General features: G+C 38.7%; 1 protein-coding gene across 2 annotated transcripts in view; it reads left to right on the top strand.

Moving 5' to 3' along the window:
- The window catches only part of ZFPM2 (zinc finger protein, FOG family member 2), a gene marked incomplete at both ends in the record, with an annotated part of 317,253 nt that overhangs the window by 200,995 nt on the left and 104,004 nt on the right, over positions 1-12,254 (top strand). For both annotated transcript variants that reach the window (XM_082321753.1, XM_082321752.1), the window contains one exon: positions 9,482-9,593. In XM_082321753.1, the coding sequence (XP_082177879.1) occupies positions 9,482-9,593 (112 nt within the window). The remainder of the gene's footprint in view (positions 1-9,481; positions 9,594-12,254) is intronic.

Below are 12,254 nucleotides of genomic sequence, written 5' to 3'. Positions count from 1 at the left end.
GGCCCAAATGATCTGTGTGTGAAGTAAGAGAGCAAATGTCAGACGATATTAATGGGATTGATGGTTTATCCCGGAGTTTAGTCCCTCAGCCCATCCAGTGTAAACTCGATGTTTGCAGAATCGCAGCTGAGCCATACTGAGCAGAGTATTCATCTATCTAACATTAAAAATGTTTAGCAAAAGTGAAAGGAGTTATATTCAAGCAAGTGCATTTGGAAAATATTTACTGGCAAATATCAACGTGGTCTCATTAGCAGAAAGAGACACCTAATTCTTAGAGTAGACAATAATTTACAACAGGGAGGTTAACCTAGTAGGAAAAATGCACTGATAATTCAGTGTGAAAGTGTGCGAGCAGCACTGCATTATACCTTGTCTAAAGATAAGTTGTATGTAGTGTGATTTCATCGGTACAGGTGCGTGTCATCTCTGAAATAGTATTATCCAAAGTATTCAACTTTACAGCAAAGCAGAAAGGTTCAACACCCACGGCAGATACCTGAGCACTAAGACACAATGACGGTGGGCATGCTACCCGTAGGTATCAACTCACCACGACAGAGATGATTCACTTAGCGTTGTCAAGTTTCAGAATATCCTAATCATATTTATGCTAATCAGAGCACCAACTAAGAATATGGTTTCCTGGTGCTGGTCATTGTGTAAACACACAATGCATATATACATACATATCTACATATATATATATATGTACTGCTTTCTCAAAGAATGAAATGAACAGGACAGAGAGTAATAGGAGAAATATAATGAGAATGTCGAGTCAGGAGAGTGATGGCAAAATACACCACTGTCCAGCCCAGGCTCTTTGGGAAAGGGAGGAGTTACCTAGACGTAGTTAGTCAGGTATATACAAAATGGAACAAAGAGAAACGTAGGAGGACAGGGCAGGGGAGGAGCAGCTGCAGAGTGAAGCCAGGTGAAAGGACTTTATAGGAGGGAAGGACAGGAGCAGAAAGCCTGTCAGCACAGGGTGATGTGGGCAGGGGAAGCTCACTGATTGTTCAGAGGCCCAGTTTCCAGCTTTTCCATTCCTGTTCCTAGCAGTTGGTTTTCACCTCCTCCAGGACCACATGGCAAGCAGCCAGAAGGAGCTGCTGGGACCCTCAGCCAGGACCAGGTGCTCCAGAATCTGCATTAATTATTTTAAACCTTCCTAGTTCTGGGGAAGAGTTTGAAGATGGCTTCCAAGGGTATCCTGGATTAAATAGAACAAGCTAAAGTTGATTTTGTCAGCCATTATTTTATACCTAAGTTACAGTGAGATTTGATTTATGTTTATTTTATAGATTTGAAAAAAAATCATTCCAGCTAGGTAACATTAAATGATCTCAATGTTTTGCGTACATTTAATTTGCATGAGGGACATCATCAGCAGGCATATTTGATATTAATAAAAAATTTGGAATCATATTGAAGTCATGACAAGTGTTGGAAAATATTAACAGACCTAGGGTGTATTTTTTTGTTTGAATATTTTCTTTGGTCTGCTTTAAGTTTGTGGATATATGGTGAAATGTATGTTCAGTTTTGTCACTTGACAAGTGATGATCTCTTGGGGTAAACAGCAGGGTTTCTCAGTTGCAGGGAATCCCAGCTGTCTTTTGGGATTCCATCTGTGTGTACATTTCTTTTTTTTTTCTTTCTTTTTTTTTTTCCTTTTTTGTGTTTAAAACACTTAAAGACTTTGGTTTGACCACAGCCTCTTCAGATGTTACCAATTCTTTTTCTTCTAGTATCACAAAGAAAAACCAAAACAAAACACCCCTGAAGAGACTTCAGATAAGTGGAATCCCAAAATAAATAGCTAAATGTAATGCATTGTAGACTAGGAATGATGCAAGTTGTTTCACAGCCAGCCAATCCACAGGCGCAGCACTGCTGTGTTAACCACTAGCACTATATAATGAGAATGCAGAGCTCTGGGCAGAAGAGACATGAGGACTTTTTCCCTCCTACCTTGTCCAAGATACTAAGGAGTAACACTGACCCCTCCTTCCTTTCTCCGTCACTAGTTTCACGGCCCATCACAAGCAACAATTTGTCTGTCTATCTTCTTTCTGCCAGTTAGCATGCCAGAACACCAGTTACATCTGTGCAGATAAACAGGTTCTTGTACTCTCTTCATCTAGCCATGACAGGCATCTGATGGATGATACTTGAACACTCCTCTGAAACACTGGATCCCATAAAGTTGTAAAGTAATAACTAAAACAGTTATGCCAGGCTGTCTGCAGATTTAGGCAAAGCTAACTGCATCTATTACATTTGTATCAGGTTTTCAGAATATTTTTTTTTTCAACTACAAGGACTAAGGATTGCAAAATTTCTCTTGCATTTAGCTTAAGTTTCAAAATCTCACTGACAGACATAGTGGGGGCTGTGAAAACTGAAATCCCAGTGCAATTGTGCAGCTCCAGAGTAGGTGTTTACAGGCTGGAGACTGCCCTGTCTTTGCTTTATTTGGTGATGTTTGTCATCAGCATGGAACCACAGCACCGAAAACCTCCTGACATCTCCACTCTTACGTGAGTGGAGAGGAGTTGCATCCCCATGTCTAGCAAAGCAAGCCATGGCACTGTGAAGTGCTGCCACGGGCCTTGACTGGCAGAGTTTCCAGAGAAGCCCTTGAGATAAGGACTGCTGTCTACCTGGACTTTAGTAAGGCCTTTGACAAGGTTTCCCACAGCATTCTCCTAGAGAAACTGGCTGCTCATGGTTTGGATGAGTATACTCTTTGCTGGGTAAAAAACTGGCTGGATGTCCAGGCCCAAAGAGCTGTGGTAAATGGAGTTAAATCCAGTTAGCGACCGGTCACGAGTGGTGTTCCCCAGGGCTCAGTACTGGGACCAGTTCTGTTCAATATCTTTATCAATGATCTGGATCAGGGGATCGAGTGCACCCTCAGTAAGTTTGCAGACAACACCAAGTTGGTCAGGAGTGTCGATCTGCTGGAGGGTAGGAAGGCCCTACAGAGGGACCTGGACAGGCTGGATCGTTGGGCCGGGGCCAACTGTATGAGTTTCAACAAGGGCAAGTGCTGGGTCCTGCACTTCGGTCACAACAACCCAATGCAACAGTACAGGCTTGGGGAAGGACATTGAGGTGCTGGAGCACGTCCAAAGAAGGGCAACAAAGGTGGTGAAGGGTCTGGAGCACAAGTCTTATGAGGAGCGGCTGAGGGAGCTGGGGTTGTTCAGTCTGGAGAAAAGGAGGCTGAGGGGAGACTTTATGGCTCTCTACAACTACCTGAAAGGAGGCTGTAGTGAGGTCGGGGTTGGTATCTTCTGCCAAGTAGAAAGTGACAGGACGAGAGGAAACGGCCTCAAGTTGAGCCAGGGCAGGATTAGGTTGGCTATTAGGAAAAACTTCTTCACTGAAAGGGTAGTCAGGCACTGGAAGAGGCTGCCCAGGGAAGTGTTTGAGTCTCCATCCCTGAAGATATTTAAAAGATGTGTAGATGTAGTGTTTAAGGACATGGTTTAGTGGTGGACTTGGCGGTGCTAGGTTAATGGTTGGACTTGATGATCTTAAAGGTCTTTTCCAACCTAAACGATTCTATGATTCTGTGATTCTAGAAATATTCTTCCAAGACTGACTCCTCCTTGGAAAAAGATGAGAGTTTTCAGGGAAGCTAGAGAAATTGAAAGGCAGTCCAGCTGATTGCACACAAATTGACAACAAAATGAGGGTCTGTGTCTGTCCACTGGGCTGTTTGGATAGGCTTGTCTTAGGGTTTGATGAATTTGTTATCAGTTATATGATGCAGAGATACATTAAGACAGTCAATGTAAGTGTGAGGTGATAGAGTTACCACTCTTATTCAAAAACATCTTAGAACAAATATTAATTAATTAGGGATAGTTTGAGACCTATGCAAATCTCTGCTATTGTTCGGTCCAGAATGACCCCTTAGGAGACCTTCCCAACTGAACTGATTTGATGAGCTTATAAAGTTCTGCTGTATTGAGTATGGTGGCCACCAAAGGTGAACTTAACCTCTCAAGAGGGGACGTTCTGCAGTTTCAGCATGTCAGAAGGTATGTCAACCCTGTGACAGTCAAACTGAATTTAAACTGAATTTCAAAGTAGAAACCTCCATCAGTGTATTAACTGGTGTTTTACTATCCCAGGCTCCTATCTGAAGGCACCTTACATATATTTACAGTTCTCCTCCCAGTACAGTCTTGTTTTTAATTGTCTGTATAAAATAACACTGCACAGTGGGGCATGAGCACTTTCTCTAACGGCACGAAGCCATTTTGGTAATCTTCTGTATCTTTTATGGGAACTCAGACTCTTTGGAAGATTTAGAAAGAAAACCTGTTTGCAGGAACCAAAATACAATTAGAAGCAAAGCCCTTGAGTATCTTAAGTCCCAAGCAACTTCCCTCCGTTTTGGTGAGAGTAGGCATTGGTTTTGAGATTATAGAGCCCTGTACTGATTGAAGAAAAAAAAAGGTAAAGATAGAAATGTAGTGATTTTTCAATGAATGGTACATCTCCTTAAATAATGTTGAACATGTTTTGGAACACCATGCCTGGGACAGGATGGTCGTGTCACAGCGACTTACTTAACATCAGCTCAGCACCTATTTCTTGCTCTGGCACAGCTTCTTAGGGAACAGCTAGCATCAATCAGGCATTTGACATCAGAATATCATAGATTTCAAACAACTTGGTCATACCATATTTCCCTTGAGTGTGAGGGTTTCCTCAAGTTTCTGCCAGGCCACACACATCATATATGTTGGAAATCTTTGCAGGGAAGAGCCCATCTAACATTACTTGTCAGCACTGATTCCTTCTAGCAAGAGTGCAAAACTATTTTCGGCCCTCTGTGATGGTTATTTTTATCTCCATTAACCTCTTGACTGAATATAAACATTTATGGAGGGTTACCTCCCTTGTTTGTCCAGTTGCTTCAAAGGTTAGTGAAAAGTGGATGCCTGCCTGACCTCTTTCATCCTCATTAGCTGATTCTAATTGTTCCCTGAGAGATCACAGTTTTGACCCTGTTTGTCCTTGTCAAATTTGTCTAGTTATGGCATGAAGACATTAGCAGAAATTGCATTTTCAGGTAAAAATGACTGTAGTGTAGAATACACACTTACCTAGTATAGAGCAGTGAACAATATTGCAGTTCTTTAATGTGCCCTTGTTTCTAAAACATGAGGTTCCTCTTTATGGCCCTATCTTATGGACACCTGTGTTAGTAGATCCCTGTGATTATACTTAGGCAGTAAGCAGGATGTTTTGTAAGCTTTTGAGTAATTTGTAGCAGTGCCATTGGAGGGAGAAATAAAATTTTGTTTGAAGTCTTATTTTTAAACAGCTGTAATATGGTTGCTACTGTGTGAAGGAAGCTTTTTTGTAAAAAGGTACCTTTCTTAAACTAGAGATATTCCTAATAGCACTGTAAAAAAGCACAAACAAACAAACAAACAAACAGAAAAAACCCAAACAAACCAAACCATAGCATAAAGTAGCTAATACGTCCCAGCACCATTTTGGGAATGACCAACTAAATGTTACAGTACGACAAATACATCTTATGAATTACAGGGTAATTTTCATAGTACACTCTGAGAGTCAGAGCATGAACATATTTTACTTCAAGTGGGATGGTGTCCCAAAAGTAAAGAGTTGTCATGAAGAACATTTTGCTCTGCAAAGAGTTTCTTCTGTGTCAAGCCAAGAAAGCCCTTTTTCATGTTCCTTGGTGGATCTCAGTTGTGGTTGTACAGTTGAGGCAAAGGACCTGGCAGGTCTCAATTAGGTATCTCGAACAGACAGGTCCCAGGCTTCACAGGTTGTAACCAGCACCTTAAATCCCACAGACACTTAGTGCAGATTAAAAAGCACTGGTGTAATGCGCTCAAAGCACGATATCCTGCTTTACAAGCGGGTTGCTGCATTCTGCACCAGCTTCAGCTTTCAAATGGATTTAAAATGTAGCCTCAGGTATAGCGCATTGCAGTAGTCTAATCTTGAGGTGATAAAGGCATGACTGATTTAACCATAGCTTCTTGTTATCTTGGACTGGGGTCTTTTCATTTTAACCATTTTAGGGAAATGGCCTTTCCTGAATCAGCAGGCTTGCTTCAATTCTTACTATGTAATAAGGCACAAGAGCAAGCCTTTGTCAGTGGTGAGCACCTCCTATGAACGTGTGAACCTCACAGGATGCCAGACCCCAAGAACTGCTGCGGTGGTCCTCACTCCTCTTACAGCTCACACAATATGCCTGTGAGGTACTTCAAAGAGAAGCCATTGCCTGTCTCCCTTAGTGGAGCTGCCAAGCTTTACAAGCAGCCAGGGCCTTGTGAAGTTTTGCTTTCATATTAAAAGAAGGTTATTTACATATCTGTGCAGCTTGGGAGCAGAGCTACGGGAGAGCAGGAAATTCTTTTGAGGTGTCCACCAGCTCTTCTGGGCTAGCAGAGCTGTGAGACGAAACACCCTGTTCCTCCTCCAACCTATCTCTAGTGCCTAGAGACCGCTCACAGCTGCTGTACTGATTACAGGTTTTACTGCCAAGCCGACCTGGAAGCTAATTTAGTGATCTCCATGTAGTTCTTTACATTCTAAAAAAGCCCTGTAAATGGGGGACGGCAAAGTGAATTCACGTCCTGACTGCTGGTGCTCAGCCTACTTGCTGCTGCTGCTGCTTCACCTCAGAAAGGATGGTGCGCAAGCCTGGGCTTCTCTCATTGTCTAGAAGAAACAGGGACGGTGGCCTGGGACTAAGCCTACCACTTACGAAAGGAGAAATTAATCTCCATGAGAAAGTCAAATGGTATCTCTGAATCTCATTTCTTCCTCAGCAGTATGTGGTTAAGTATAATCCTTTCCCAGGACATAGTATTTGTCCTGTCTATGTAGATAATAAACTATTGCCCAGCACAAGAAGATCCTGATATTATTTGAGGCTTTTTGATACAACCTTAGTGCAAATAATACCCTTAAAGATGGGAGAGACACAATGAAATGTCAAATGTCTGGGAAGAAGAAAACCAGAAATAGGAATTAGATCTTGTGAAAATTAAATAGGTGATCCCTTCTGCACTTAAAAGATAGAATTTTGTTTTGTTTTGTTTTTTAACTTGGCCTCCAACTTAAAAATAAGACTTTTTTGAATGTCTGAATCATTTATGGTGTACTTGGAAAAGTCCACTACCTGGATAATATTGCACTGTCTTTTGATTATGCTTGGGATTACCAGAGACTGAGGGCACGTATAAGCACAAAAAACATGTTACAGGCTTGACTGAAATGGCAGTTGGAGAAATGCAGCATGTGGTAGGGACATGTCCTGGTCCTCCTCTTCATTTTTGCTATGCAGTCATGGTTGCTAACATTCATGCTAAAGCTTGTATTTAATATGGGTGTGATTCTCAGCTATGTGAAGAATAGCCACTCTTCCTTGTTTCCATAGCAGCCTTAGCACTGTTTTGGTGTAAATGACACTCAAGTCCAGACTTTTCTATAATAGAAGATAGAGATGATACTTTGGTTACCTTTCATCTCATCTCTTGCAGATCTTTTTCAGTTTATGCCTCATTTACATCATTATTTTCTGTGTAGTCCATATGTAAATACTTTGCACTGATTTCATAATAAGGAATATCAGACTTGATAGTTTATATATGAACTTAACTAAATTTCAAAAAAAAAATTGTCTTGTTTACTGGCCAGTTAGAAATCAGAATTTAAATTCAGATTTCAAATGCATGCAGTTGGGTTGACTCTTGTAATACTTCATACAAACAAACACACTTTCTGCAGCTTCCCATAGAAAAAGCAGTATTAGGAATTGAGACATTGCATGTCTCTGGTTGCAGTATTTTTACACTAGGTAGGTATGTTGTCACTAGCTGTTACAATCCTTTTTAGTAATTTCATTCTTCATTTATATCTGTTTTTTCCAACACTTCTAGGAGATGAATAATGTATGGAGTGCATATAGAAGAAGTGTGACTTATGCATAAACATTTATATGAAAAATGCAAAATATAAAATGCAAATTAAGCAAGAAATACTGTATTTGATAAAACAGTATTAGAGAATAAACAGATCAAAAAAACCAACTGAAAATGTGAAGAAATGACATTCAATAAGTCTTATTCTATAATCTTTATTAAATTATTGATATATAATAAATTATATTAAATATATCTTATATAAGATTATGAATTTAATCTTATATAGCAAATATTTTAAATAATGTCTTATTTTCAATAAATATTTTTGTGTATATTTTGGGAATGTAATATGTTCTATGGTAAATCTTAATATACTTCACTACATTTCTAGAACAATCATAGATAATAAATGTGGCCAACGCATCTGGAATGTCCATGTAAATATATGATTTTCTATATCTTAAAATTTTTTAACTCTCTTAATCATACAGAATATCACAATAGAACATAGCTGGAACCAACTAGATAATTATTGGTGGAATATAAAAATAATTAATCAAAGCTTTTAGAAAAGGTTGGAATGTCTTGGGCAGAATTATATCCCAGAAAAAAAATTAAATTAAAAGTTACGTGGTGACTGTTGTACTTTGTACTCTCTGTTGTGGTTTCGTGCTTGATATAGAGAAAAAGAACTGTGAATGATAGCAGTGGCATCTCAGTGCCACATACTGACAAACTCAGGATTACCCACAGGGTTTTTGCCATTTGATTAGTAAAAGGAGTTAATAAATTTGAAGCCTCTACCTTATCTCCTCAAATACCAAATTCTCTTAATAGAGAATCTGAAATATACACAGGAGATGGTTTTGTTAAATGTGCATCTCCTTGTCTGCATGCCTTTCAGGTGCAATGGATGTCATGCTTTACTTTTGTGCCTTCGAATTTATTAATACAACTTCTTTTATAGTCTTTTTGGAGACAAAGTGCAGTGAATCATTAGCATTATTATTATTTCAGACATAGTAAAATCACACATCAACACTTAGCAAAAGGGGAAAAATTCCATTATCCATTCACAACAATTTCCTATGATAATACAAATGTTACCCAGGACAGATCTTTGAAATGGATACCAATTCTTTAAATTCTTTCCTGTCTGTTTCAGGAAATAGTGAGATCCCGTTGATAATGAAGTACAATGTGTCTAAAGTTCACTTCTAAACACTTGGCTCTTTGCTGTGAAAGTCATCTGCATTCTCTTTATAATTCTCAGCCACCAGAGATCTGCTTAATCTTGGAGATCTGATCCAATATCATTCGGAAAAATCCTTGATAATAGTTTCACCATTCAATCAATGAAAGAACTAAAGCTTACTGCTTGTGTCTTCTTAAAAAAAATCCTGAGGCAGGGGAATAAGACCTTGGCTTATGGGTTTGGAGATTTTGTTGTTTGCAAATAAAATGATCATTACTATTATTATTCAAGTTCTTAATCAAGGCAAGCAAATGGCATCTGTTTGTTATCATCCTTCCTACAGAAGACAAAGGCTTCAGTCCCTATGGTACTGACTGCTGGCCCCAAGTGGTTGCTGGATGTGACTTGGCAAGGAGTAGAAGACAACAAAAACAACTGCATTGTGTACAGCAAAGGTAAACACAAGCTGATTTTTTTTCTCTACTTTCTTGTGCAAGGTACTGAGATAAAAATATACCTGTTGCATAATGGGAAAATGAAGTAGTTTGTTTCCCCTTAACGTGGAACAGTTTTCATTCCCATTTTCCTACCCTGCTCTGGTTTTGCCTTTTTTTTTTTTTTCCTTTTAATGATACAAAAACCCAACATGGTGTCTGTAGTGTACTAAGTGTTTATCAACACAGACGGACATCAGCTGACACAAGACGTACCATCCATTTCTCTTTGAGAGTTAGTGCCTCTTGGGAAACATCAGTAAAATCTATACACTTTAAAAGGGTGGATTCTTTCTGATGTTTTATTAGACATACTGGATAACATCTCTCCATGTTACATTACATTGTAGACTACTGACTGAAATCTGGTTTTATAAGAAGAATTCGAACTTGATTGGACTATGATAAGACTTCATGTCAGCATGGTAACAGAATATAACTGGAACTGGATTTCAGGGTTGTCACCTCTGACATTCCAGTCTCTGTGTAGTGGCATGATGTGATGATGCTTCACTAGAATGTATTGGCTAGTGGCAGTGCATATCATTTCTGTCTTATGTGAATTGTCAGATTTGCTGAAGTCAGTATGAGTTCTTCCGAGGCCCCCCAAACATGCTTTGTCTAACCTACCGCAGCTAATAGCTACTTTGGTTCAAGATGCAAAGGCTTTTGTATTGCATCTTGAACCAACCCAAAGAGCTGTGAGTTCAGTCCATAGTGCCATGGACTGTGCATCACGCTGTTTGGTCAGTCACTGTGAAAGCTTTGTAAATGTGCTTATGGTATCGTTTCAATATGTTAAAAAAAAAAAAAAAAAAAAAAAAAAGAAAAAGAAAACCAAAACACTTGAATACATGGAATAAGAATAACTTATTTAGTGTGGCTGTTTTTGGCATTTCCCCTGAAGATCACGTTGCAAAACTATGACTTTCCTTCCTTGTATTTCAATCACCAATCTCAGCACTTTGTGAATACTTCAGATCATGCACTGTTCTTGTTTAATTTCTTTTAGGTTTTATTTCTAACCAAACAGACCTACTGAGATCAAAGATTTGTTTGCTGAGGCAACCTAGTGACCATTTCAGCATACAAGCATCCAGGCAAATAAGCACCCATATCAATATATTAACATACAAAACACTAATCATAACATCAAAGACTCCTAAAAACTTACTAGAAACAATTACAACTTGTTCTTATAATCATTGCAATTTATACACTTATAAGAGGATTGCTTTTAAACTGCCACGAACCTTTGAAAGTTGAAACGCTGAAAACAGGGAATTTGCATGTTAAAAATGAGTTGCACACCAGGGTCTTATAAATTCTTTCTATTATAATTACAGAATGCCAACACATTCATTCTGCAACCTGGAACACCTGCAGTACTAGAGAACTGGGCTCAGATCAAAAAAGGGCTGAGCTGCCCTTCCTTCGCAGCTTGCTGATTGCTGCCCAAGTGAAAGAAGTTGCAAAGTGCTCTGAGTAATATAGTGAAGCTTTTCTCCTGAACCCAGAGCTGCAGTTTGCTATTCATAGTATTGAATACTCACAGGCAAACTTTTCTGCAACAACTTTTTAATGTAATGGGAAATTACATTCACTCCAAAATATAGCTTCTGCAAATTCCCATAGGATGATGTCTTATCAAGTATTACATTCTTTCTGTAATTATAATAATACTTAGCACATATATACCAGTAAGACTTTTCATCTTCAAAGTACTTTACAAACACTAACTAATTCATTAGACAGTTTTAGTGCTATCTGTCTGATTGAATCTACTGAAATACAATTTTTTTTTTTTTCAAATACTGAAAACTTTCTTCAGTTTGGTGCAATCTGATTAGCCCAAAATATCAGTCGTTTCATTCAGATGTGCTGGATTTTGTTTCACTGATGATGCTGGTTATTTTAGTACTTGATTAACAAGGTATTGTGAGACAGTCATACAGTGCTCAAGGTGAATTCTGTTATCTCTACCGTAAATGCATATTATAACTAAAGTTGAGGATAAACTTGAGCCCTGGTTTATAATTGCATGTTAAAAACCTGCTACTTCACTAAACTAATGCGGGAAATAAGTTGTAGATATGCTTTACTTTCACTGCATTCTGTTCATCTCTTTGCACTTTGAGTTGGCTGATCTGTCATTCATTAAGCACCTACACTTGCCTTCAGCTCTGCTGGGATTTTTGTACTAGAAAGATTAATTGGCTCAGATCACAAAACAATGTCAAATAGAAGATGGTAAAATAAATAAATAGAATAATGTTTCTTCCTTCAATTTGTATCTCATCATTCCAGATTACATTGCTTTGATTTGTGTTAGCTTTCTGTCTCCTATAGTGCCATTACTTCTAATGAAACGGTGTCAGCTGGCATGTAGTTGTAATTCGATGTTATGTTGTAGTTGCGTGTGTATAATTTTGTTAGTTTGCTTAGCAATACATTGTTATTTCTGAAAGCAATTAGCTGAACAAATGTGTGGAATTGTACATGTAGCAGATGTGGTCACCTGGGAGCTGTTTTCCTTACTATACCCAAGATGAGATGAGTGGAGTAAGTTGGCACATTTCTAAGAGGAAAATAAGTTTGAGAATTGGCTAGCAGTATGTGGTA

Source organism: Platalea leucorodia (genome assembly GCF_965183815.1).
Source record: "Platalea leucorodia genome assembly, chromosome: 1".
NCBI lineage: Eukaryota > Metazoa > Chordata > Aves > Pelecaniformes > Threskiornithidae > Platalea > Platalea leucorodia.
The sequence above is the reverse complement of the archived record's forward strand: the minus strand, read 5'-3'. Positions and strand labels throughout refer to the sequence as shown.